Source organism: Phyllobates terribilis, unplaced genomic scaffold (assembly GCF_046119375.1).
Source record: "Phyllobates terribilis strain yellow unplaced genomic scaffold, ASM4611937v1 Scaffold_2__4_contigs__length_985480577, whole genome shotgun sequence".
Classification (NCBI taxonomy): domain Eukaryota; kingdom Metazoa; phylum Chordata; class Amphibia; order Anura; family Dendrobatidae; genus Phyllobates; species Phyllobates terribilis.
In genome coordinates this window covers 344,790,343-344,817,762 of record NW_027362762.1, presented here as the reverse complement: position 1 = coordinate 344,817,762, position 27,420 = coordinate 344,790,343, and the positions used below count along the sequence as shown (strand labels likewise).

The 27,420-nt window shown below is 41.7% G+C and overlaps 1 protein-coding gene across 5 annotated transcripts in view; it reads right to left on the bottom strand.

Moving 5' to 3' along the window:
* BBX (BBX high mobility group box domain containing) overlaps positions 1–26,985 on the bottom strand; it is an 86,581-nt gene extending 59,596 nt beyond the window's left edge. For 2 of the 5 annotated variants that reach the window (XM_073664595.1, XM_073664592.1), the window contains exons 1-5: positions 26,670–26,985; positions 22,096–22,338; positions 4,942–5,137; positions 2,814–2,923; positions 1,839–1,919 (exon numbers count right to left, since the gene is read on the bottom strand). In XM_073664595.1, the coding sequence (XP_073520696.1) occupies positions 1,839–1,919; positions 2,814–2,923; positions 4,942–5,137; positions 22,096–22,338; positions 26,670–26,744 (705 nt within the window). In that variant the 5' untranslated portion in view covers positions 26,745–26,985. Of the gene's footprint in view, positions 1–1,838; positions 1,920–2,813; positions 2,924–4,941; positions 5,138–9,505; positions 9,599–22,095; positions 22,339–26,669 lie in introns of those variants that run through there. The other 3 variants (XM_073664593.1, XM_073664591.1, XM_073664594.1) reach the window with 2 other exon arrangements.
* Positions 26,986–27,420: the final 435 nt, after the last annotated feature.

Below are 27,420 nucleotides of genomic sequence, written 5' to 3'. Positions count from 1 at the left end.
ACATATAGTGCTCAGCATAAATAAGTACACCCCAAGAGATTTATTAGAAAACCTTTTGTTTCATAACAGAATCAACATTATCAACAGGATATCATGTTACAAAATACACCCACAAATGTGGGCCATTGCTCACAAACAAGATTCGTTATTTTGCACAAATTCCTAACAAATTCATTCAAGGCCATGTTGTGAAAATGAGTACACCCTAATGAAAGTCTTAGAAGCGAATATAAGGATTGGGCTAAAATAATTCTAAATGAACTAAAATGTAATCACAGGTAAGTCTTCATTAAACAGGTGTCCAGCAGACAGTTGAGTATAAAAGAAAACCTCTACCCATTTCATGCTGTTAGCAATGGCACCACATGGAAGAGAAATGTCACAAAGCCTGAGAAAGAAAATGATTTCTTCAGACAAGAAAGGTGAAGACTACAAGAAGATCAGCAAAGCTTTACTTATCAGTCAGAATACCATAGCAAAAGTGATGCAAAAATTTAACAGAGATGGAAACACAACCATTTCACCAGGGTTGACCACGGAAGTTAACCTAAATAGGATCGTCTTCTAATGAAAAGGTTTGAAGAGAAGGGTTGAAGAAAATCAGCATGTAAGTTCACTGCAGTTAGCAAAAGTAATAGAAATCTAAACCAGGGTGTTTCCCATGACAAAATACAGCATACACTGTAGAAGAATGGCATGAATGGGCGTCATCCATGAAGGAAGCCTCTCCTAAAGCCAATGCACATAAATCTTGCCAACAATTTGTCAGGGCCCATGGTGACAAATATGAAGATTACTGGGACTGATGAGACCAAGATAAATGTTTCTGGATGTGATGGCTTCAAAACTGTATAGTGTCGCAAAGGTGAGGAGTACAAAGAAAAATGCATGGTGCCTACAATGTCATGGTGGTGGAAGGTACTCATGTGGGGCGGCATGAGCATTGCTAGTGTCAGGGAGGTACATTTCATTGATGTTATCATGAATTCACAGATATACTGCTCTATATTGAAAAAGAAGATACTACGTATCAGTCTGTGCACTATTCTAACATGACAATGATCCAAAACACATTTAAGTCCAGTTAAATTTCTGAAGAGGGTGAAAAGTGATTCACTGGCCAAGTAGGTCTTAGCTATTCATGCTATTGTTACTGCTACTTTGTAATGTGGAGCTATATTCCCACTGGCGTTTCTCTAGGTGTTTCGGTGCTGTCAGTTAGTCATTTTTGACCATTTGGTTTCAGTTAGATTCAATTCTGTCAGGCTTATATTTTTTTGGCATGCAAAATAGCTAACTTATTCTACCAAGTAAAAAAAAAACTTAAAGGGATTATGCAGTGAAAACTGAACTGATTGTCAGAGCGGGACACTTTTAATCCCATTAGATTGCAAGGGCAGTGAGCATGTTCAACCTGAGCTTCATTCACTCCCTATGGGGATGCCAAGCGCTGTGCTTGCTTTTTCCGGTAGCCCCATAGGAAATGAAAGAAGCTATGGTTGAGCCTCCGACCTGCCGCTCAATTTTATAACAAGGATAAAAGTGCCATTGATCAGTTAGTTATCACTAATCATTCGGATATATGATAATTTGATTTTGCCGAAAAATCCCTTTAAATGATTCAATTGAAGCCAATGGATCTGTGATATGTTCGATCTGACTAATAAACAGATTTGTTGTGGATCCATCAGAAGCCATGATGCAGATGATCAAAGCTGTAATGAATATGACAGACACTATGATCATGGTTTATATGGGGAACAAGGGCAGACATAAAGGGAAGAATAAAAAATGATTGTTGCTCATATTGATAAGATATAAATGGCGGAGTTTCATACCTCAGCAAGTTCAAGTAATGCAGACTTCTTAGTGGGCAGAAAGCAGTCTGAATCCTTTGACTCAGTAGGACTTGCAAACACCTGTGCATATAAAGCAAGTTCAATTTAAGTGATTATCCCAAAAATAACATTTCCCATCTATCCAAGGGTTAGATAATAAATATATGATTGCTGGGAGTCTAGCTGATGAAACTTCCACTGATCCAGAGAACGGGGGTCTAAAGTCACCTTTGGAAAAGAAGTGTTATTGAACATGTGCGACCTAGGGTCTATAACTCATAAAGATAGGTAATCAAGTAATAAAGCAGGGATCGCATGTAAGATGTTAACAACAGTGAAAGAAGAAACTATTTTACAGATAATACTTATGATACAAAATAAGCACAAAATACTTAAAATGTCATTTTAAATTCCAGAAACTCATGGCGTATTCCTTGGACCCTATATATCAGAACACAGGTTCTATATCCTTTATTGTGCCTCGAAGACTGACAAAGAATGAGTGGCAAAAGAGACACAGCCATACATAACTTGGTAGTTTATTTCATGCCAATGTTCTGAATATGGCAAGTTTTTCGCTGTGACTGTCCCATTCATCTGAATTCTCCCATTAATATCAGCTCCAAGAGCTGTAATAACCACTTCCAACATTCAACTTATGATTCTCCTAGATCAATGTCATCCATGTGGACACATTGTGTACACACCAGAATCGACATTTCTCTGTACATGTAATCCCCATTATAGAACAGAATATATGGCCTAAAAGCTCTTGTTAAAGATGTTCAGCTGATTTATACTAAAAGTGTACAAAACTATGAATAATTCAGAAAACAGCTGGGAACACACTGTTACCAGAGAAGACAAGCACGTTACAAAGTCATTATCTTATATTCCTAGTGACGTGTGCGTAGGTCCAACTATCATCTCTGCCTAGAAATGCAGATCTTACACTCATTCCTAGTCATTACAGACCTCCAGCTCTTCATTCTCTCCGTCAGCAGCCATCGCTTGATCCTTGTGTGCAGTCAGGGCATGTTCCCCAGCCAGAAGCAGCATGCTCAGTCCTCCCATCTGTGTTGGATCTTAGGAAGAAACACGTAAAATACTTAGAAATATGCTGGGATACAAGCTAACAGAAATCCTCTACGTGCACATCAAAGCGCACAGGAATCATTTTTAGTAATGCTGCAGAAGTCAGTGATGAAATCATCCATGCACAGACATCTTTTAGTGAAAGTGCAAAATCACATGGATCTGGGATAGGCAATGGACAAACCAGAACAATGAGTGACTTTCTGGATGTAACACATGAATGCTTGAGTACTTGTAAAATATGTTTATGTCATGCAGGATAACTACTATTGGATTTGGAGTTACCCACTTTTTTTTCATTTTTTTATTGTTATACTATTTTTCCCAAATTGTATTTATTTTTATTTATTTTACATTTTTCTGTATTTATTTACAGTCTTTTGTGTCTGTAACTTCATTAAAACCTTACTGGTTCAGGTACCAATAATGGCACTTGATAAGTACTGTCTGAGCTGTGCTGATGGAAGTGCTGATCTCAGGGTTCAGGTCTGACAGCAACTAGTAGCCTCTAGTTGGGGTTTCGAACACAAGGACTTAAAGAGTTATTCCCATCACCAATATCATACCCCAATATGTAGTAGATGTAATAATAATAATATTAGCAAATATCTCCAATTAGAAATTTAGTATAGTTTTTCTGATTCGCTATGTCGCTTATCATGTACAGGGCACTGCAGTAGCTTAGATATCCATGGTTATGACCACTAACAGCTAACTAACTGTCACTATATGAGTGGTTGTAACCATGGATACCTAAGCTACTGCAATGTCCTACAAATGGGGTGAGCGACATAGCTAATCAGGAAAACTATACTACATTTCTAATTGGAGGTATTTGCTAATATTATTATTATTACACCTACTACATATTGGGATAGGATACTGAAAATGGGAATATCCCTTTAATGAGTTCTGAGTCATAAGGCAGCACTGGAAAAAGAGAATGAGAGTTAGTTGCAGGGCTGGGCATACCTGCACTGCTAGAACCCAGTGATTGCAGCACCACAAGGGGGCATGCACCATCCTGGCAGCTACCAGATCTAGATTTAGCATTATGTTGTTACTACTAGTAAATGTTTCCATACCTCCAGAGTTATAACTCACAGCCAAGTTCCCCAGCAGAAAATAGCTCATCACTTAGTGTGTGACTACCCTGGCTGAGTTGCGGCGGTTAAAGGAACTGCCGATCGGCTACATTGAGGACATGTGGAAGTAATTAAATTGCCTGTTTAGACAGGCCGACCAAACATATCCTGTTTACACAGCAAACTTAAAGGGAATCTGTCAGTAGGATCTACCCTCCTAAGCCTTCTACATGGGCATGTACGTCATAGAAAGCTGAATAAAATGATGCATTGATATCTGCGATCCAATGTTTTATTCCAGAGAAATCTTCGTTTTTCTTATTTGTAAATGAACACAGATCTGCATGAAAATCTGCCCTCAGAGCTTATTTTAAATAAAATGCGGTGTTGTCAGTGTGAGACATGTAGATCCGGAGAGCAGACAGTCAGTCATTACATGTCTCACACTGGTAAAGCCCACTTTCATATAAAATAAACTCTGGAGGCAGAATCTCAGGAAAATCTATGCCCGGCCCATAGATCTTAACAGCTCATTAACATATTAAGAATAATGTGGATTTCTCTGGAATAAGAAATTAGAGATTGCAGACACCAAGGTATCATGTTCTTCAGCTTCTTATGACCTACAGATCAATATAGACGGTTTAGGAGGGTGGATCCTACTGACAGATCCCATTAAACATTTCACCTTTCATAGGTTATTACCTATGGAGACAGATTCAATTATGGATGTCGCACAGTGAGAGGGATAATTATGTGTAGTAAACTGCAACCGATCGATGGGGGACGGTAAGAGTGAATATATCATGGAGCCTCATGTCAGAAAGTAACAGTCAGATTTTTCCTGCTCCAAGAACTGAGAGCAGGAGAAGTTCTGCCTACTCAGAAACATAGTAATGAGTGCTGGTAAAAGTGCCCGTTACCTGCTATACCAAAATTTAGCTGTGGCATTTCTTCTTCCTTTGAGGCCGTCTTGGAACTTGCTATTTCTTTGACTGCCTCTTGAGGGTAAGGCCAAAGTTTTTTCCTGGTTGTGACTGTTGTAGGGGTTTTCACGGGTTTATTAGTTGTTGGGCACCATTTATAACCGGGGTGTGCTTTCATAAATGCATCCTTGTACTGGAAAGACAAAAAGTGGAGAATGGATTCATTGCAAATATCCAGTAGACTAAGGTAAAATAAGAAATTAGTAGAGTAGAAAAAATATATATAATTCAAATAAAAATAAATGGAGAGCTATCTACAATTCAATCTTAATATCCTTTTAGAGGGAAAAAACACATTACGAGTCGCTGTGAATAAAGGGGACCTGTTACGGATCCAGTGCTGGGCTCTGCATCTTCCTTCCGACTGGCTAGCTCTGCCCTTGTACATGCCAGGTTACCATGGTAAGCTGTGCACACCTCTGATGTTACCCGCTAAGGCCTTTCCAGGCCAGATTAATGATCAGCACACCGCCTGAGTATTCAGTTAGCTAAGTGTGCTGGTCATTACTATTCCACTGGACCATTTCTACTGTATACCTCTTTACAAATTCTGCTGAGCTCTGCTGCATCTAGTGCCAAGTGGGTCACCAGACAAACCCAGCTCTGCTGTTCCATTGGGCACTGTTGCTTAAATTCTAAAGTTAGTCTCTAGCCAATCTTAAGTCTTGTCCACTTAGATCTGCTGTTCCAAGGTGCCTATCCGCATACTTGCTTCGGCTGTAACGAGGTGCCTGTCTGCATAGTTGGCTCTGCTGCTCCAAGGTGCCCGTTTGCTAACTTGGCTTCACTATTCCAAGGTGTCAGTCAGCTTACTCGGCTCTACAGTTCCAAGATGTCTATCCCCATATGCAGCCAGCTGTACTGCTTCAAGGTGCCTGTTCTCATACTTGGCTCCGCTACTCCAAGGAGCCTGTCTGCATATCCATATCTGCAGTTCCACAACTAACTTGCCATCCTCTATAATCACCTTTGCTATTCCATGCCTCAGGGGCCATCCAATTTTTCCAGCTCTGCTGTTTCATGTTGCTCCAAGTGCCATCCAGCATATCCAGCTCACTGTTCTACATTAAAATGACGCCTCCAGTCCGTACTGCTCATCCAGACCTGTGGCATAGCGACTTTAACTCACTAGGAGAGCCATAATACATCTATCTTCTAAAGTACAACGCCAAAGTTTATTTCTAAGAATTTTATGGTGAATAAGCTTATTTTGACAATTAGGTAGCAAGCAAAACTCAGAGGTGACCATTGCCATGGTCTTGTAGATCAATACTGTAGTCATCACATGCCTCAGCCCACAGCCTAACTAAACAAATGAAGCTTTCTTCCATGGAAAGCTGCTCCGAAAGGGAAGCAGAAGTAACCCTAGAAATGTCCTCTGTTTGTCTGTATGTCACAGCTTTACTTTATGATGAAGCTTAAAGGCAACCTGTCACGTGAAAAAAAACACTAATAACCTGCAGATATGGTGTTAATCTATAAGTTAATAGCGTTCTGCCCAACGCCTGCACTTTGAACTCCGCTGCCAGGAGAAAATGAACTTTATTTCTCCCGGCAGCGTTCGGGCTTCAGTCATGGGGTGGCGCACACTGAGGTTTATAGAACATTTTCTTAACCTAAAACATGAAAGTAAGGTTAATAATATAATTGGAGCGTATGCATTTAAGCTGAGCACTAGATAGATAGATAGATAGATCACACAAACACATCATCACATCGACATGAACTAAAATATAAAATCTTCTTTATTAGAATTCCATATAAAGGCATAAAAAGGCAGTCACCATAGGTAACAGACTGATTGGCATGAATGACTTTTTATGCCTTTTAATGAAATTCTAATAAAGAGGATTTGATGTTTTAATTCAAGTGAATGTCTTGTGCTGGCTACCCTTTCGAAAGTTAATGTATGTATGTATGTATGTGAATATACAGTGGAGAAAATAAGTATTTGATACACTTTTGAGACAACCGATTTTGCAAGTTTTTCCACCTACAAACAATGGACAGGTCTGTAATTTTTATCGTAGGTACACTTCAACTGTGAGAGACAGAATCTAAAAATGAAAACCAGAAAATCACATTGTATAATTTTTACATAATTAAATTGCATTTTATTGCACAAAATAAGTATTTGATTCAATAGAAAAACAGAACTTAATATTTGGTACAGAAACCTTTGTTTGCAATTACAGAGGTCAGACGTTTCCTGTAGTTCCTGGCCAAGTTTGCACACACTGCAGCAGGGATTTTGGCCCACTCCTCCATACAGATCTTCTCCAGATCTTTCAGGTTTTGGGGCTGGCACTGGGCAACATTGAGTTTCAGCTCCCTCCAAAGATTTTCTAATGGGTTCAGGTCTGAAGACTGACTAGGCCATTCCAGGACCTTCTTACGGAGCCGCTCCTTAGTTGCCCTGGCTGTGTGTTTTGGGTCATTGTCATGCTGGAAGACCCAGCCACGACCCATCTTCAATTCTCTTACTGAGGGAAGGAGGTGGTTGACCTTAATCTCGCGATACATGACCCCATCCATCCTCTCTTCAATACGGTGCAGTCATTCTGTCCCCTTTGCAGAAAAGCACCCCCAAAGTGTGAGGTTTCCCCCACCATGCTTCATGGTTGGGACGGTGTTATTGGGATTGTACTCATCCTTCTTCTTCCTCCAAACACAGGGAGTAGAGTTGATACTAAAAAGTTCTCTTTTGGTCTCATCTGACCACATGACCTTCTCCCATTCTTCCTCTGTATCATCCAGATGGTCATTGGCAAGCTTGAAGCGGGCCTGGACATGTGGTGGCGTGAGCAGGGGGACCTTGCGAGCCCATCAGGATTTTAATCCATGACGGCTTAGTGTGTTACTAACGGTAATGTTTGATATGGTCCCAGCTCTCTTAAGGTCTCTTAAGGTCATTCTCTCGTGTAGTTCTGGGCTGATTACTGAGCTTTCTCAAAATCATCCTTACCCCATGAGGCGAGATCTTGCACGGAGCCCCAAACCAAGGAAGATTGACAAGTCATGTTGTGTTTCTTCCATTTTCTAATAATTGTGCCAACAGTTGTTGCCTTCTCACCAAGCTGCTTGCCTATTGTCCCGTAGCCCATCCCAGCCTTGTGGAGGTCTACAATTTTGTCCCTGTTATCCTTAGACAGCTCTTTGGTCTTGGTCATGGTGGAGAGGTTGGAGTGTGATTGATTGAGTGTGTGGACAGGTGTCTTTTATACAGGTAACGAGTTCAAACAGGAGAAATTAATACAGGTAATCTGTGCAGAATAGGAGGGCTTCTTAAAGAAAAACTAACAGGTCTGTGAGAGACAGAATTCTTGCTGGTTGATAGGTGATCAAATACTTATTTCATGCAATAAAATTAAATTAATTATGTAAAAATCATACAATGTGATTACTGGGACTTTTTTTTAGATTCTGTCTCTCACAGTTGACGTGTACCTACGATAAAAATTACAGACCTCTCCATTCTTTGTAAATGGGAAAATATGCAACATCGGCAGTGTATCAAATACTTACACAGGGGGGAGAATAAGTATGTGAATAAACTCATATTCAGGGAGCACAGAGTAAACATCAAGCAGATGAACAGCTTTCAGCATCTCCCAAACAGTATGACATTTAAAATCCAAATTATATATATAACATACATACATACACACACATACATAGTTTTAGTAAATTTGGATTTTAAATGTCATACTGTTTGGGGGCTGCTGTAATGTTCCTCTGCTCGATGTTTACTCTGTGCTCCCTGAATAGGAGTTTGCCCTTCTTGTGCATGGTGAGAGGGTTAATCTTCAGCTCCCATTTCCCAGAGACTGTTTAGAAAGTTACAGCAGCAACTGGATTTCCCAGCACTAGTTTTTAGAAATCTCTTAAATGTAACAGACATTGATATTGTGGCTGATCATCAGGTTAGCCTGCCTGTGTAGTTGTGCCTTGCACAAGTGAATGGGGCTGGGCTACAGTACCAGGCACAGCCACTCGTGTGGACGAGCCACAATATGACCCACATAATATAACATTAATGGCCTATGATTGATCTTAAGCCTTGATCTCACAAATCCTCTGGCATCAGGTTTATATTTCTGCCTAAAAAATCAAATACATCGGAGAAGAGAACCTGGCTGACAATAAGCAGACAGGATCAGTCTGTATAATAGGCAATTCATGAAACATTAATAGACCATGCACAGCTCCGACCCGAGTCATCATACACATCTGCTGGGTGACATGGTATCTCCAGATCACGCTGCAGGCATCGTCATCAGCACATCTGTACCGGGCAAGGTTAAACCTCCACATTCAGGCCTGACAACTGCACGAGAAAGGTCTATGCAAAGCACAATGCACGAAGATGCCACACTAACCAACACTGCACGCAAAGCCCATGACATTTCCTCATTCTGACACATTTACTTCCTTATGACATGTTACCGAACACAGTCACTTATACAGGGGACACTATACTAATACGATCAAGCACACAGACCTGGGCCCTTTGCTACGATTAGCCATCAAGTTTCTCTTTCAGCTTCTACAGAAAAAGAAAAAAAAAAACCTTCCGTCTGAAGTCACGTTCACATGTCCTCATAGCACCCCCTAGTGACAGGCTGCGGAAAGCCCGGCCACAAACATCACTTGGACGGTAAATTAGACATTGCTTGTGTTAGTAGATCTGGATGACAATCAATACGTCCAACATTACACCTCTAGTGGGGAGCAAAATAGTGTGTGGTGGGTAACGCCGTATAACTAGGAATATTTGTCATTCAAAAGTGAGATATATATATACCTAGACCCCATAAATTTCACCAGACCAGACAAATACGGCGTACATGTTAAAACAATTTCCTCTAGCTTGTTTGTTCTCCACTGACATCTTTCTATATAATTCCTCATTTCCTGATAGTTTATCTAGTCAAATGACCAAATTTTGCTTTGCAAGCTGTTGATCCAGGTTTGCATATAGTTAACTATAGAACTAGGGATATCCTTCCATTTGTGACCTTGCAGACTGGCATAACCTTACCAACACAAAGGTACTAGCAATATGTCCAGATCGAGCGTTATATGCAGTCTCTATAAAACGCAGGCTGTCTCCTTACTATCTGCCTTTGAGAGATGGTGTAAGAATGGCACATGTGCCTAAAGCCTCATCTCTGATATATAAAATACTTAGAAACCCAGACAAACTAGTCATAGGTGGACAGGTGGGATTCTTTCCTGGGAGCCTCAACTTCCCGGACACATGGCCAGTGATATGCAGACAATTGATGAAAACATCTATTTCCTCTACTCATAGTAAATCAAGCGTTTAATGCTCTGGTATCACACTCCTACTTTTCTTCACAGGTTTAGGCTATGTGCCCACGATGCAGAATTGAAGCAGAAAATTTCTGCAGCATTTCTGCATCTCCCTGGCAGAAAAAAACGCATGCAGATTGTGCATGCGTTTTTCCTGCAGAATACATGCGGATTCACATGCATTTCCGCATGCAGATTGACAAGCACTTTCCAGGCGATTAGCATCACTTGGAAAGTGCTTGACAACTAGGTCACACTGTATAAATCCATGCAAACGGCATGGATTTATACAGTGTGAACCGTAAAAATTAAAACAAATAAAGCTATACTCACCCCCGAGGCCCCGGCGTGGCTGCAGCGCTGCTTCCTGGCTGGTTCCCGGCTGCCGGCATATCATGAGACAGAGCGGTGAAGGGCCTGCGGTCACATGACTGTGACGTCACCGAAGGTCCTTCAGCGCTGCTGGCATTCAGAGAGAAGACGCCGGACAGGTGAATATAAACTTTATTTGTTATTTTATTCTTTTTTTACAGGTAGAATGGTACCCAGGTCTGGATGAGAGTCTCCTCTCCTCCAGAACTGGGTACCATGCGCACATAGAGACGCATAGAAGCCGCCTGTAAAAATGTACAGTCGCGGTTTCTGTGCGTCTCAATGCAAGTCAATGGCGGGAGTTCCGCTGCGCTTCCGCAAAATTAAATGACATGCTGCGGAAAAATCCGCAGCATGTGCATAGAACATGCGGAATCCCCTTGGGGACCATGGGGTGCGGATTACCTAGCGTTTTACAAGCGTTTCCGCTGCGGAAATTCCGCAGCATAAACGCTTGAAAAACGCTACGTGGGCACCCAGCCTAAAGGGGTTTTCCCACGAACGAAAGTTGATTTTAATCAATAGATCTTGGGATAATAATAATTTCCACAACTGGATGTGTTTAAATAAAATGTTCCTGTGCTGAGATAATCTTATAAATGTGCCCCCGGCTGTGTACTGTGTAATGGCTGTGTCTGACCGTGCAGGAACAAGGTCTGATCCTACCATAGCTCCTGGGAAGGGGAGGATGCAAAAAAGAGTATACAGACAGCACAGCATGGGATCACAGCTGATTCTTTCTGTGAGGTAAAACATTTCCCTTCATGTTTTTAAACAATATTTTACCTCTAAGAAAGAATCAGCTGTGACCCCCTGCTGAAATGTCTCTATCCTCTCATTTGCTTCGTCCCCTGCCCAGGAGATGTGGTATGATCAGACCATGTTCCTGTACGGTCAGACACAGCCATTACACAGTACACAGCAGGGGCACATTTATAAGATTATCTCAGCACAGGAACATTTTACTTAAATACATTCAATTGTGGAAGTTATTACTATTCCAAGATCTATTGACTAAAATCAACTTTAGCTTGTGGGAAAACCCCTTTAAACCCCTCCATTCCAGATAGTTGTTGGCAACGTGGGTCCCCAATGGAGAAACGTACCCCAACGTGCCCTCATATCTGTGTATTTTGGATTGGTGAAAACTTAATCTACGATTTAACAGGAAAATGGATTCTGTTGGACCCAATTGTATCTACTTAAAAGGGTTATCTAGGACTATATTCATTTTTTACTGTGGCCTGAGAACTAACAGACAGGTATCTCGTTCTTGCTTTACCAGGCACATATCTCTGCCAGCTCATAGCGGTCACTACCTCTTCCTGCCGGCGATTCTGTGGTTTCCGCTGACATCGCGTTGACAGAGCAGCGGCTTCTCTTCCCTCTCCTCTGTTGTTGGGGTGTGACTTGTTGTTGGGGTGTGACTGCCGATGTCATTCTGACTGCATAACTGCAGGGAGCCAGCTGTCTATCAGCATGACCTCGGCAATCACACCCTGTCGACTGAGCAGCTCGAAAGAAAAAGAGCTGCTCTGCTGACGTGGAGCAGCTGAAACGCCGGCAGGAGCAGTCAGTGACTGATCTGAGTTAGCGCCAAATAGAACAGGCAGGTAGTTGCTAACTAGCTAACAACTACATGCTTAGTTTTTAGACTCATAGTATAAAATAATAATTTAGCCCTGGATAACCGCTTTAAAAGGAATCCCTCATCAGGTTTTTGCTAACCCACTTGAGAGCAGCATAATATAGGGGCAGATACCCTGATTCTAGCAATGTATCACTTACTGGGCTGCTTGCTGTAGTTTTGATAAAAATCATTTTTTTTATGCTGCAGATCTACCATTTTCCTGAACGCTGAGCTCTATATAACCTGCCCACACCACTGATTGGCAGCTTTCTGTGTACTTTGTGCATAGGCAGAAAGCTACCAATCAGTGGTGGCGGTGGGATTACACAGAGCTCATGACTATACTTGACTACATGGAAGCAGGTTTATGAGTCCTCTAGTAATACTCTCCTGCTGATAAAACAGTGATTTTATCAATACAGCATGGAGTCCATGGTCACTGTCTCTACATTATGCTGCTCTCAGATTAGATGGCAAAAACCTGCTGACAGATTCCCTTTCACATCTCACAGATCAAAATAGGATGCAAAACCCTTAGGTTACTACTGCATGTTCTCACAGCAGCCGATGTTTGATAGCAAACAAAACTGGAATCGATAACTTCCTCCTCCATGAATGGAGTTACATACTCGTATTAGAGATGTGAGGAGCATAGAATAGCTCACTGCTATGCTGAATCATAGAATCTACATGGGATAATTACTGGATGGCACTAGGGCACTGCGCTCACCTTTCTAGACATGAGAGTTGTGAGAATATACCTCCTCTCTAAATTACTTTAACCCCTTTACCCCTGAGGGTGGTTTGCACGTTAATGACCGGGCCAATTTGTACAATTCTGATCACTGTCACTTTATGAGGTAAACACTCTGGAACGCTTCAACGGATCCCACTGATTCTGAGACTGTTCTTTCGTGAGATATTGTAATTCATGAAAGTGGTAAAATTTATTCGATAACTCTTGCGTTTATTTGTGAAAAAAATGGAAATTTGACGAAAATGTAGAAAATTTTGCAATTTTCAAAATTTGAATTTTTATGCCCTTAAATCAGAGAGATATGTCACACAAAAGAGTTAATAAATAACATTTCCCACATGTCTACTTTATATCAGCACAATTTTGGAACAAAAATTTTTTTTGATAGGGAGCTATAAGGGTTAAAAGATGACTAGCGACTTCTAAATTTTCCAACAAAATTTACAAAACCATTTTATAGGGACCACATCACATTTGAAGTGACTTTGAGGGGCCTTTATGACAGAAAATACCCCAAAGTGACAGCATTCTAGAAACTGCACCCCTCAAGGTGCTCAAAACCACATTCAAGAACTTTATTAACCCTTCAGGTGCTTCACAGGAATTTTTGGAATGTGTAAAAAATTTAGACCCCAATTTCTTTATTTTTGCAAGGGTAACAGGAAAAAATGGACCCCAAAATTTGTTGTGCAATTCCTCCTGAGCACGCCGATACCCCATATGTGGGGGAAAACCACTGTTTGGGCGCACGGCAGGACTCGGAAGGGAAGGAGCGCCATTTGACTTTTTGAATGTAAAATTTGCTTGAATAATTAGCGGACGCCATGTTGCGTTTGGAGAGCCCCTGATGTGCCTAAATAGTGGAAACCCCCCACAAATGACAACATTTTGGAAACTAGCTCCCTCAAGGATTTAAGCAAGGGGTATAGTGAACATTTTGAACCCAGAGGTACGACACAGAATTTGATAACATTAGGTTATCATATTGAATAAGTTGTCATTAGTCTTGAGCGCAAGTGCTCGCTACTTGAGTTTGCATCGGGTACTCAGGAATGCACCATGTATCGCGGGTGCTCAAGTGACAGGCTCAAGTCCCCGCCCGCATATTTCACTTGTTATTAGACACCCCAAAAAAAACAATATGCAGGGATCCCACGTACATGGCAGATAATCCCCGCAAAGTTTTTTTTAGCTGTATAACAGCTGCAAAACACTAGGGGCAGGAGACTAAAGCATGTCACTCCAGCACCCGCGATACTCGGTGCATACCCGAGCACCCGATGCAAATTCAAGTAGCGAGCACTTGTGCACACTAATCACCATATTGTCGTCATTTTTTTTCTTTACTTTTGGAAAAATTTCCAATCCTAACACTAGCACAACCCTAACCCTACAGTTTATTTTTTACGCCGTTTCTTGTGCGGTATAAGTGATTAGACCGCTTTATTCTTCGGGTCGGTGCGATTGCAGTGATACCAGATTCATATCAGGTTTTTATGATTGACAGCTGTCACACACTAAAAGAAGCTTTTTTTTGTAAAGACTAGTTTTTGCATCGCCATATTTTGAGAGCTATAATTTTTCCGTATTTTGGCCGACAGAGTCATGTGATGGCTTGTTTTTTGAGGGACAAGTTGACGTTTTTAATGGTACCATTTTTGGTCACGTGACATTTTTTGATCTCTTTCTATTCCGATTTTTGGGAGGGAGAATAAACAAAAACCAACAATTCTGGTATTGCTTTCTTTTGTTTTTTGTTTATACCGTTCCGAAAGTGGTAAAATTGATAAGGCAGCTTTATTCTTCGGGTCAGTATGATTACAGCGGTACTACATTTATATTTTTTTTATGTTTTGGCGCTTTTACACAATAAAAACTATTTTATAGAAAAAATATTTTTTTTGTACCGCTTTATTCTGAGAGCTATAACTTTTATTTTTCGGATGATGGAGCTGTATTGAGGCTTGTTTTTTTGCAGGACAAGATGACGTTTTCAGCAGTACCATTTTTATTTGCATTCGTCTTTTTGATCGCGTTTTATTGCATTTTTTATTTGGCGGTATAATGATAAAGCATGTTCTTTTTTTTTTTTTACCGTGTTCACTAAAGGGGTTAAATAGTGGGACCGTTTTATAGGACAGGTCGTTCCGGATGCGGCGATACCATATATGGGTACTTTTATTGTTTTGTTTGTTTGTTTTTTTCCACAATAATATTTATTAATGGATAGAATATATTTTTATTTTTTTGGATTATATTTTTCATTTTTTTTAATATATATATATATATTTTTTTTAATTTTGTTTTCACATTGATTCTTTTTTTAATTTTACACTTTGTCCCACTATGGGACTTTCACATTTTATTTTCAGATCGACTGTATAGCATAGAGAGCAGCAGCAGCTCCCTGTGCTATGCAGGCTGTCACTGCTGAAGAGGGAGAAGATACTTTGGTCATGCATTGCGCATAACCAAAGTATCTTCCTGCTGTCTGGTAACCCGGATGTCGTCATGACAACATCCGGGAGCCGCGGCAGACAGCGTTGGATGCCGGCAGGAGGGGTGAGTATCTGCGATCACCTCCCCTTCACCCCCAATGCTGTGATCGACTTAGATTGAGGACCGCTCCCTGCACATAGTACCAGGTGTCAGCTGTGACAATCAGCTGACACCCGGCAGCGATCGCCCCGCACCGCTTATGTGCGGGCGCGATTTCCATATGACCTAATAGTACGTCATTGCTCCAATCGGCCCAGGTCACCATCACGTACTATTAGGTTACACGTCAGAAAGGGGTTAAGATAGATCTCTTCTTTCCCCAGAGCTGAATGTTTTATTGTCTGTGGAGACAGGAGTCTTTAAAGTGAATATTGTCATGGATCATTTTCACTGGTTCTGCTGCGTTTTTTTTGTGAGGTTTTTCCTAGTTTTTTTTCACTGTCCTTCTGTCTATATTTATGCAAGTACAAAAAGAACCCCACTCTTTTTTTGCCATCAAAAACACTGATACACATTTTGGTGCGTTTTTTCAGTGTTTATTTCCCCACCCATTATTTCCTATGGGTGAAAAAAACGCTGAAAGAAGTGACATGCTCTATTTTCCAAAAAACCAACCAAGGCACAAAATACACAGCAAAAAGAAAAAAAACCATGATGTGTGAACAGAGAATTCTGGTTTCTCATAGACTTTGCTGGTACTGCAAAACACAGCTGAAAATTAGCTTAAAAATCTGCAGCAAAAAATGCTGAAAAACCCAACATGTGTGACCATAGCCTAAATAGAAAATGACAGGGACAGGGCCCCATGGCCTCTTCAGGCAGCAAAACTCCTACCTATCTAACATTAATGGCCTATCCTAAGGACAGACCATCAATTTTAATAAACTGGAAAACTCCTTTTAATCGAACGGAGAAAATGTCTTATGATTCTTTTCAGAGTGAACCTGACATGTAAAATATATTAACAAGTAACTAAAAATGAGTTATAAAGATGGTTATACAGATAAACAGTTGTCCGCTACAGACTTTCCAGAAAACATACATGCTTGGATTGGATGAACTGCTACAAGAGTAGGGGAATATGCCATTACTTTGCCAGCTTAAACAGGTTGCACTCCTTAGAGACCCTCTTATGATACAGCTCATTTAAAGGGAACCTGTCACATCCTAGTTGCTATGTACACTGCCCTCATAGCGTTGTCAGTGATGCAATGTGCATCACTAACAAGCTGTTTTCATGAAAATTGGTGGTGTTATAATGATGTTATGTTTTATATACTTTGTCTTACATGCTGTGTTCAGTCATAGGGGTGTGACTCTCACATTCACTCATGGGCGGGCGCCGCGTTCAGTTAGTGCACACATCGGGCTGCTGGTCTGGCGCGTGCACACTGAGGCTGTGTGATTAACAGCTTCAGTGCGCATGCGCTGTCACCTGTGGGTCCTGCCACATGCGCGGTCAATGTATCTTACGGTCACCGCATGCCAGGAGCAGTATTCAGATGTCATGTGCGGCACCAGCACTAACTGAACGCGGCGCAAGCCCATGACTGAATGTGAGAATCACTCCCCTATGACTGAATACAGCATGTAAGACAAAGTATATAAAACGTTATAACATCATTATACTACCACTGATTTTCATGAAAACAGTTTGTTAGTGATGCACATTGCATCACTAACAAGGCTAAGGGGGCAGTGTAGATAGCAACTAGGACGTGACAGGTTCCCTTTAAAGAGGTCTTTTCAAGATTTTTTACATGATAAACTGGTTCAGCCAAGATGAAATGGCTGAACAACTTCATCATGATGTGGCTAGTTTAGCATGCAAAATGTAGTAAAAGATCGGCTATAAAGGTCCAGGGTCATCAGAGAATAGGGGGATAGTCAATGATAGCCATCTCACACACAGCAACATAGGAGACTGAAAAATCTGCTTAACCCCCTACCGTACATGTACGCCACAAGTCGGTAGTAGATGTATGGAGGGGGCTCACAGGGTGAACTTGCTCCAAATCTGGCAGTTAATGCCTGTGTGTTACAGCCAGTACCTGCCTTCAACAGCCGCAAGTGGAGTGCAGCTCCGTCCATGGCTGTTAACCTGTTAAACGTAGCTGTCAATCTCCGATTGGCATGGGGGAAGTCATTCTATGCGCCCATCGGCACTCCCGTCACGTATTAGTGGGGTGGCAATAGGTTGCTATGACAGCCAAGGGTCAGCTGAAGACCTCTATGCCTGTCCCTATGGAGCTTCCTTGAAACCCAGCCTGTGGCCGGCCTTCAAAGAGACCGTGATTTTTACTATATCCAGAAATACTGTGGTATTGCCGAGTATAGTACAGATGATCAGATGAGTGCTGGTTCCAGCAGTGAAAACTAAAGAAAAAAGTTTTAAAAATTTGAATAAAAAAAAAAACATAAAAGTTAATAACATCCCCCACTGTTTTCCCCCATTAAAGATAATAAAAAAATACACGTTGTATTGCCGTGTTCATAAAAGTCAGATCTAATAAAATATAAAAATAATAAACCTGATCACTAAATAAAGTAAACAGAAAATAAATTAAAAATGCCAAAATTGCAATTTTTGGGTTGCCGCAATACCACAAACAATGCTGCAACAAATGATCAAAATGTCATACCTATCATAAAATGGTATCAATAAAGACATCGTCTCGCAAAAAACAAGCCCTCACACAGCTCCATGGACCAAAGGAACGTTACAGGTCTCGGAAAATGGCAACACAATCCCAAGAAAAAAAAAATTTCACCACTAAAACAATAAAAAAACTAGAAAAGTTTGGTATCTCTATAATAGTACTGATGAGGAAAATCACTCTGCATTTTTACCACACAATGTACACCATAAAAACAATTCCCAAAAAACACTGTCAGAATTGTATTTTTTTTTGCAATTTCACTGCACTGGAAACTATTCTCCCATTTTCCAGTACATTGCGTGTCATTCAAAACTACAACTCATCCCACAAAAAACAAGCCCTCATTTCTCTATTAGGCCAGAAAAATAAAAATGCTGCGGCTCCTGGAAGAAGGGAAGGAAAGCATGAAAAAAAAATAGACATTGGCAGGAATGGGTTAAAGGGTAAATACCTCCTATAGAAACAGGGCAGTCTAACCAATGATGTGCCAATCAGGAGTATCTTATAAGTGGGCTCACCAGCTAAAAAATGGGTGACGCTCTGATGCCATGTGTACTGGACACTAAACTTAAAGGGGTCCTCTGGGATTAGAAAAAAATAAATAACTAAAGTAAATGTCATTGTAAATAAATTCCTACATACATTTAATTAGCAAGTCACAATTGTTTTTTCTAATGAGGTAATCACTATAGAGTTAAAATGGCCGCCACCTTGTTACACTGACAGAATCCTGGAATATTAGGACAGATGCCGGTGAGCATGTGCAGTAGGAAGCTTCACCCCCTCCCTTCATATGTAGGCGGCTGACCTCCACTAATACTACTGGAAATAACAGGAGTGTTATACATGGGCGCCCCGTCTTCCCGAATCATTATCTCCAGGTCACAGCAGCGGTGCTCCCTACTGCACATGCTCACAGGCATCTCTCCCAACATTCAGGGACAAGTTTCTGTCAGAGGAACCGGACAGCGGCCATTTTAATTCTATAGTGATTACCTCTCTAGACAGAAACAAATGGGATTTGCTAATAAAATATATTTATGAATTTATATATAATGACATTTTCTCTAGTTATTTATTTTTTTTCTATTCCCAGAGAGCCCCTTTAAAAGAAGTCTGTCAGCAAAGAATGACTGTTCAAAGTCCTGCCGCTTGGTGAATTACGGCGGAGTTAGACTTTTAACTACACCTTCCCACCTGCTTGTTTTCCCCTCTATCTCCGCCCTCCTTCTGTGATTGACAGCTCTGGCTTCATAGGGCGAGAGAAGGGCGGAGATAAATACAAAACAAGTAGATGGGATGGTGCACTTAAATATTTGGCCGCACCTTTCCTTTAAATGGAAGGTATCACCTATAATTTAAACCAGATACTAATACATAGTCCTTCCGCTAATCTGTTTTTATTTTCTGTATGTAGGATATTTTTGCTATTATATGTACTTGATTACAGGGGCAGCCATTTTCTGTTAACAGGATTTAGAAATATGCTTTACGGCACACGTCAAACTCTGGCCCGCAGGGTGGTTTTATTTGGCCCACGACACCAGAACCACCAACCCTATGTGGGGCTCATTATACTGTATGGAGGACTATGTGGGGCTCATTATACTGTATGGAGGACTATGTGGGGCTCATTATACTGTATGGAGGACTATGTGGGGCCATTATACTGTATGGAGGACTATGTGGGGCCCATTATAGTGTATGGAGGACTATGTGGGGCTCATTATACTGTATGGAGGAGTATGTGAGCCCATTATTCTGTATGGAGGACTATGTGGGGCCATTATTCTGTATGGAGGACTATGTGGGGCCATTATTCTGTATGGAGGACTATGTGGGGCCATTATTCTGTATGGAGGACTATGTGGGGTCCATTATTCTGTATGGAGGACTATGTGGGCCCATTATACTGTATGGAAGACTATGTGGGGCCCATTATACTGTATGGAAGACTTTGTGGGGCCCATTATTCTGTATGGAAGACTTTGTGGGGCCCATTATGAGTTTGACATCCCTGCTTTACGGCAACCCAATGGGCCCTAGACAATAATAGTCAGAAGCCCATTGACAACTACAGAATTGTTTTCTAATCATGCTATGTAACATGTCCAGGGGTCAATGTGCAGGGAAGGGAAGGAGGTGAGCTGTGAGGTCACCTATTGTGAATGGCAGACCCTATATTATCTACTGTATACAGAGGTGTTACCTATCATTGGAATAAATGTATTCCTTTTAAGCCTGAATTCTGAGCTTCTGCAAAAAATTTACAAAATGTGCAGACCCATAAAAATATTTCAAATATAAAATTATCTAAAAATATTTCGATATTACTGAAAAAAAAGTAGACTAACCAAAGAGAGAAACATACAAGTGCACTATTTCCTCAATATTACTAAAAAAATGAATAAAAAAAAAAAAGAAACCAGAATAAACACATTGGAAACATTTTCGCTAACACCCTTAATGCCAATTTTTCTTTTTGCCACTTTTGTTTTTCTAACTTCCATTCTTCGAGGTAGGGTAACTATTTTCATCTTCCGGCGACATCGCTGTAAGAGGGCTTGCCTATTGTGGGACGAGTTGTAGTTTTGAAAGGTATCATTGATTTTAACATAGAAATATACTGGAAAAAAAATTCACATGTGGTTAAATGGTGAAAAAAAACTAATTTCACCATTGTGTTTTAATGTATTTTTTGTGTGTATTTTTCAGTGTTCATTGTGCAGTAAAACCAACCAGGAAACATGATTCTCCAGGCTACGATTACGGCATTACCAACCTTGTATGTGTATGTATGTATGTATGTATGTATGTATGTATATATATATATATATATATATATATATATATATAAAAAAAATTTTATTATTTATTTTAGTGGTGAAACAAATATTTAAAAATTTGTAAAAAAAATAAATAAATAGAAAAAATTTGGTTTGTGTCACCATTTTCTGAGACGCGTAATTTTCATTTTTCCGTCTATAGAGCTTTATGAGGGCTTTTTTTTGTGCTGATCTATCATTTTACTTATATTATCTTGGGGTACATTTGACGCTTTATATGCTTTTTGTTTACCTTTTTTGGGGAGAGGTAGCATGACCGAAAATGTCATTATTAGTTTTTCCACTTTTTTTTTTTTACAGCGTTTATCATACACGTTTAATAATTTTATATTTTGATAGATCATACTTTTATAGGCACGGTGATAAAGAATATATATATATTTTTCATGTGTTTATTTTCAATGGGGGAATAGGGATGCGATTTGAATTTCATGTTTTTGTTTTTTTTAAATATGTGTATATATTTTTTCACTGCTGCTGGGTTTTTCATGACTAGCCACATAGCAGCCATGAGGGCCTTTACCACGGCACACCATCAGCACCTGCAGCGATTGGCTCTGATCTCTGCTGCTATAGGCAGATGCCAGCTGTACAGTATGACAGTGATCAGTTGCCCATGGCAGAAATGCTATAACTGCATGACAAGCCAGGAGTCACATGGCAGATGCCATGTTTAATGCAGTACACAGAATAAGTTAGTCCATGGACCATACCATCTATTTCAAATAGGGGTCCACAGAACCTATTTAAGAAAAGTATGTGAGCAGGATTTATATTTATATGAGAACGTTCTATCATTTCCTATCCTATAAACAAAAAACCTGCACTATGCCTTTAAGTAATATAAGTCAGTAGAGGAAAAGGACTCCCAAAAAAAAGCCTTGTCCTGCTTTACAAAGGATCCAGATCCCTTTAGTTTGGAGACGTACACTCCTTCCAGGTAATAGAGAAATGGGTTAGTGGAAGAAACAGGGCAGATATTAAACCATACATACAAATCTGGTAACAAACCTCCTTTGCCATGTCGGTGTACTTCTGCTTCTCATGGGGATCCAGGTATGCCCACCAATCTGCCAATATTTTTGTAGCACCGCGGTTATCCAGACGAGGATGCTCTTGGCGCACAAGAGAACGGTGGCGCTTACAGAACAATAGGAAAGCATTCATGGGTCTCCGGGCTCTCTGTTCAGGGGACTCATTGTCTTCGGTTTCATCAACCTCATGTTCTAGTCCATCAGCGTCAAGGAGCTGAGCCTGCAGGAATATTATACGAAATATTATAGCAATGTACAAGGCATGATCTATATGTACGAAACAGATGACAAGTCTGTGTGTTTGCGTTATATCTATGAATTATGCTTAGAATTACATAGGTTAAAAAAAAAAAAAGACACAGGCCCATCAAGTCCAACATTTCTTGACCTATAGAATAACTATAGATCACACATGTCAAAGTCTGGCCAGTGGGCCAAATCTGGCCCTCAGGGTGGTTTTATTTGGCAACCAACACCAGAACCACCAACCCTATATGGTACCATTATTCTGTATGGAGGGCTTTGTGGGGTCCATTATACTGTATGGAGGACTACGTGGGGGCCATTATTCTGTATGGAGCACTATGTGGGGCCATTATACTGTATGGAGGGCTTTGTGGGGCTCATTATACTGTATAGAGGACTATGTGGGGCCCATTATTCTGTATGGAGGACTATGTGGGGCCCATTATTCTGTATGAAGGACTATGTGGGACCCATTATACTGTATGGAGGACTATGTGGGGCCCATTATTCTGTATGGAGGACTATGTGGGGCCCATTATTCTGTATGGAGGACTATGTGGGGCCCATTATTCTGTATGGAGGACTATGTGGGGCCCATTATTCTGTATGGAGGACTATGTGGGGCCCATTATTCTGTATGAAGGACTATGTGGGGCCCATTATACTGTATGGAGGACTATGTGGGGCCCATTATTCAAAATGGAGGACTATGTGGGGCCCATTATTCTGTATGGAGGACTATGTGGGGCCCATTATTCTGTATGGAGGACTATGTGGGGCTCATTATTCTGTATGCAGCACTATGTGGGGCCCATTATTCTGTATGGAGGAACAATCAGAGAAAAGGTATAATAGAAACAAGTCACCAATTCTGCATTTATCACCCACTAATGGTTTTGTCTCCCACTCCTGAGAAAAAATACTGACCGAATACTGACCAAATACTGATAGTGGGGCCGTGGCCTTAAGCTGCTTGCAGGAGGAAATATTGTGGCTTCCTGTCAGCGCCTATATTAGGGTGAAGTTACATTCCCATGGTGAGTATTTGGTGAGCTCTTGATGTTGCAGATCTCCTGCTCCATTTCTCCACGTATTATGTAAATTAGGTTATTTGTAGTTTTTTCATTGCGTTTTTAAAGGGAATCTGTCATCATTTTGGAGTTATGAGACCTCTACTATGGGTATACAGGGTATAGAAAAGTAAATCTATACATACCTGTATGGCCCATAGTAGACCTTTGATTGCAGAGAAAAGCACTTTAATCAATTCTATTTTTTACAGGCTTTGAGTCCGGGGGACACCAAGCAATCCCCACCTATGTGCTTATTATTCCCCCAAATCACCGCCTATATGCTTAATTATCATATTCCTCCCCTCCCGCCCTGTGACAGGCCCTGTGCTCCCTGACTTCCCAGGCATGCGCAAAGCGCCACTCACATACAGCGCTCTTTGCTTCATCCCGGCCCCGTCTCTATGTGCACTGCGCCGCAGGGCTCTATTGCACAGGCGCCAGGAAGTGACAGTGACCCCCCGGCACCTGCACAATAGAACCCTGCGGCGCAGCAGTGCACAGGCAGACGGGGCTGGCATGAAGCAAAGATCGCTCTATGTGAGTGGCGCTTTCCGCATGCCCAGGAAGTCAGGGAGCGCCGCGGTACAAGTTACAGGGCCCTGTGACATGCAGGAGAGGGGGGAATATGATAATTAAGCATATAGGCGGGGATTTGGGGGAATAATAAGCACATAGGCGGGGATTTCTTGGTGTCCCCCGGATGCCAAGCCTGTAAGAAATAGAATTGATTAAAGCGCTTTTCTCTGCAATCAAACCTCTACTATGGGCCATATAGGCATGTATAGATTTACTTTTCTATACCCTGTATGCCCATAGTAGAGGTCTGATATCTCCAAAGTGGTGACAGATTCCCTTTAACATGCGTATTCATCACGTTTTTGATGCTGCAGCTTTTGTCTCTTTGTAAAGTAATGTTTTAAATAAAACTGTTTTGTTTTTGATACTACCTGGTATTTGGCTTTGACAAAACTTTATTGATACAGTCATGTGAGGATTACCAAAAAAGCACTAAAAACGCATGTGCGTTTTTTACCTATGTATTTTCCAAATCTAATGCAAGTCTGAGGGGAAAATCTGCAGAAAACCTCAGTGTACCCGTAAGAGACATGTTGTGGCTACCAAACCCGCACAGCTGGCCGGTGTACACTGAGTAAAAAAATAAACACAGTGGGGTGAGACTTCTATAAATCCCATTCTCTTTGCTGGAACTATAAGACGCTGAATGTTTTGCGCAGTGAAAATACACAACGTCAAAAACTCATTGTGGGAACTTCACATAAGAGACCTGGGGGTGATTTATCATTTGCAGTATTTTTAAGTCGGTTTGCTGTGAGTAACATATATATTAATCTCAACAAACTAATAAAAATGTAAAGACGGTTCTTGAATGTTCAGAGCATCTCTATCCCCTTATTGGAGTGACATTTCACCAAAATTGTGTCACTTTTGAAAAAATAAAATATTGCATTCATCCAATCGGTCATCCACCCCAAGTCACACTCCTGGCTTTTAACCTGACCTGCAATCGTTTATTAAGTGTCTCAGCAAGATTAGACATTATTTTGAGGTAAAAGGCACCCGAAAATAGGCCCCATGTTGATAAATGTGGGTCCTGGACTCATTGAATTCATGTGAACTGAACTTGGATCACCCCAGAACAGTGAGAGGTCCGAGTGTTGCACAGTTAATAAGCCCAAAATGTCTTAAAAGGAACCTATTATGAAGTCCAAACCATGGGCAGCATATATCCAAGTCTGGCTGCACGATTCCAGCCGTGTATGTCTTTCTCTGAAATGCTGCGGTGTTTCAGAGAGAATAGTTTGAAAAGCTGTGTGTGTGTATGTAAGGAGAGACCAGTCAATCAACCGGAGCGGGAGAATCCGGCCTGGGACCAGCAGTGGACTAGTCACGTCTCTCCCTATAGTCCACAGCCGACTTTTTCAACTACGGTACGTTTTCCCTGAAACACCGAGCATTTCAGAGTAAGGGCCTGTTTACACCGACCGACTAGTGACACCGAATGACCGTCGATAGGTTAACATTTGTCAGTCGTTTAACTGCCTGTTTACACAGGCAGACCGCAGTAATCTGTGGAAGATCACGCCGTGTGCAAACTTCTGATTACACAGAAAGACGCAGCGACAAGAACGATGATCTTTTATAAAAACTAAAAGATCACTTCACCCCGACGACCAAGTGTTTTGTTTATTCACTGAGTGATCGGCGGCCTGTTTAGACGGCAAGATAATCGTGTAACGAGCGTGCTTAAGAATGCTTGTTCACCATTATCCTTCAGTGTAGATGCAGCTTAAAACAAATGGTTGCAATGATGCAGCCAGACCCCGATTCATGCTGATGTGGTTCAGGCACCATGGATCTAATGACAGGATCCCTTTAAGAACAGCTATAGATCACAGGCTCGATTCACACCGTATTTTGGCCTTTGTTGAACGAATTAGTTTCTGACTAAGATAAACCCATAGACAGTCAGTGCGAGATGATCGGGCAGCCAAGAAAAGACGATATTAAATAATCCTAGGAGCAAATAAATCCGATTCCTCATCAATGTATTTCCCATTCCGGTCCCATCCTCCATCCTGCTGTGTCCCTCCGGGCCCACCTGTGACTCTCAGTGCTATGTCCCTATAGTCGGGCTCTGGTCACATTAGTTGGATCCTCCATCATTATCCTTCCTGGACACAGCGACAGACACCATGTATGGCTCTGCAGCCATGACACTGATGTGAGACGCTTACATGCAGTGATGTGCCCCCTGGCACTGCCACCCTGTGTGATGACTCCCCATATCTCCCTGCCGGCACCCTGGCAGCAGTATTACAGCAGTGCTGGGCACAGGACGGCTCCCAGCTTTCCCAAGCACAGACACCAGTGAGCACATGCTGACGACCTGGCACTGGCTCGGGCAGTGATTGTGCGCCCTTATGGCTGCCCCGGCTCAGGCCTAATGCCGGCAGTGGGTTGCCGCGGGATCAGCTGTGTGCACGGCCGAGCTGAGGACAAGTTGTCAGGCAGGGAGCGGACATGAGAAAGTTTGCAGGCTGCAGTGCAGGAGATGGCAGCGCACCATCTCTCCTGTGATGCTCCGGGTGCAGGGATCATGGTGCCAGCAGCTGTGCACAGCGATTACCACTCAGCGCCCCTTCTGCCCTCCGGCTCCCCGCTCATCTCCTGCTTGTCGCCCCCTGCTCTCACTCCTCTCCACCCTTCTTACCGGGACACGGGATCTGATGTCCGCAGGACACTTCTCACACAAGTACCGTCCGGGCTCCGGTAAAGGCTCCGCCATTTTCCGCTGCCCTGGAGATGACGCACGGCGACATCAGCACGCTGCGACCGATAGACGGCGAGAGAGAGGGGCCAAACCCGATGGAGCCGAGGGCTGGTGGGGTGGCCCCGATACACACCGTGCCCGGACCTGGGCCTGAGCACACAATTATTACAGAGGGCTCTGGTCACTCCACGGGTGACATGGACGTGGGAACCATCCTCCCGGAATAGCTCGTCCTGGTCACATGGCCGGGGCGCTCACTGCACAGAGAGGCAGAAGTTGCTTTCTTATTAGTCAGTTTCTTATTCGGCAATGCAATGCTTATACAATGCAGTGAGGTGCCCGGGGGTGAATATGCTTAAACGCAGCTACAAAATGTATAAAACTGGCACAAACATGGGCGTCAAAGTGGGCACTGAAGGACGTTATTGAAAGGGTTAAATGACTTTGGGCCACTGATCTCACACTGCGGACACACAGATCAGGGTGCCCACATCACACTCAGGTCACGATCTAGGCCCAAATGGGTTCTGGGCATCAGAAGTGGCATCAACGTGGGTAAATAGCCAATTTTCACATATTTGAATAAGTACCTACGGTGCTGAAGTTGGTTTCTTATTCGGCAATTTATTTTTTTTCCTGTTTTTTACAGGTTTAACAACTAAAATAATACAATACAATGCAGTGAGGTGCC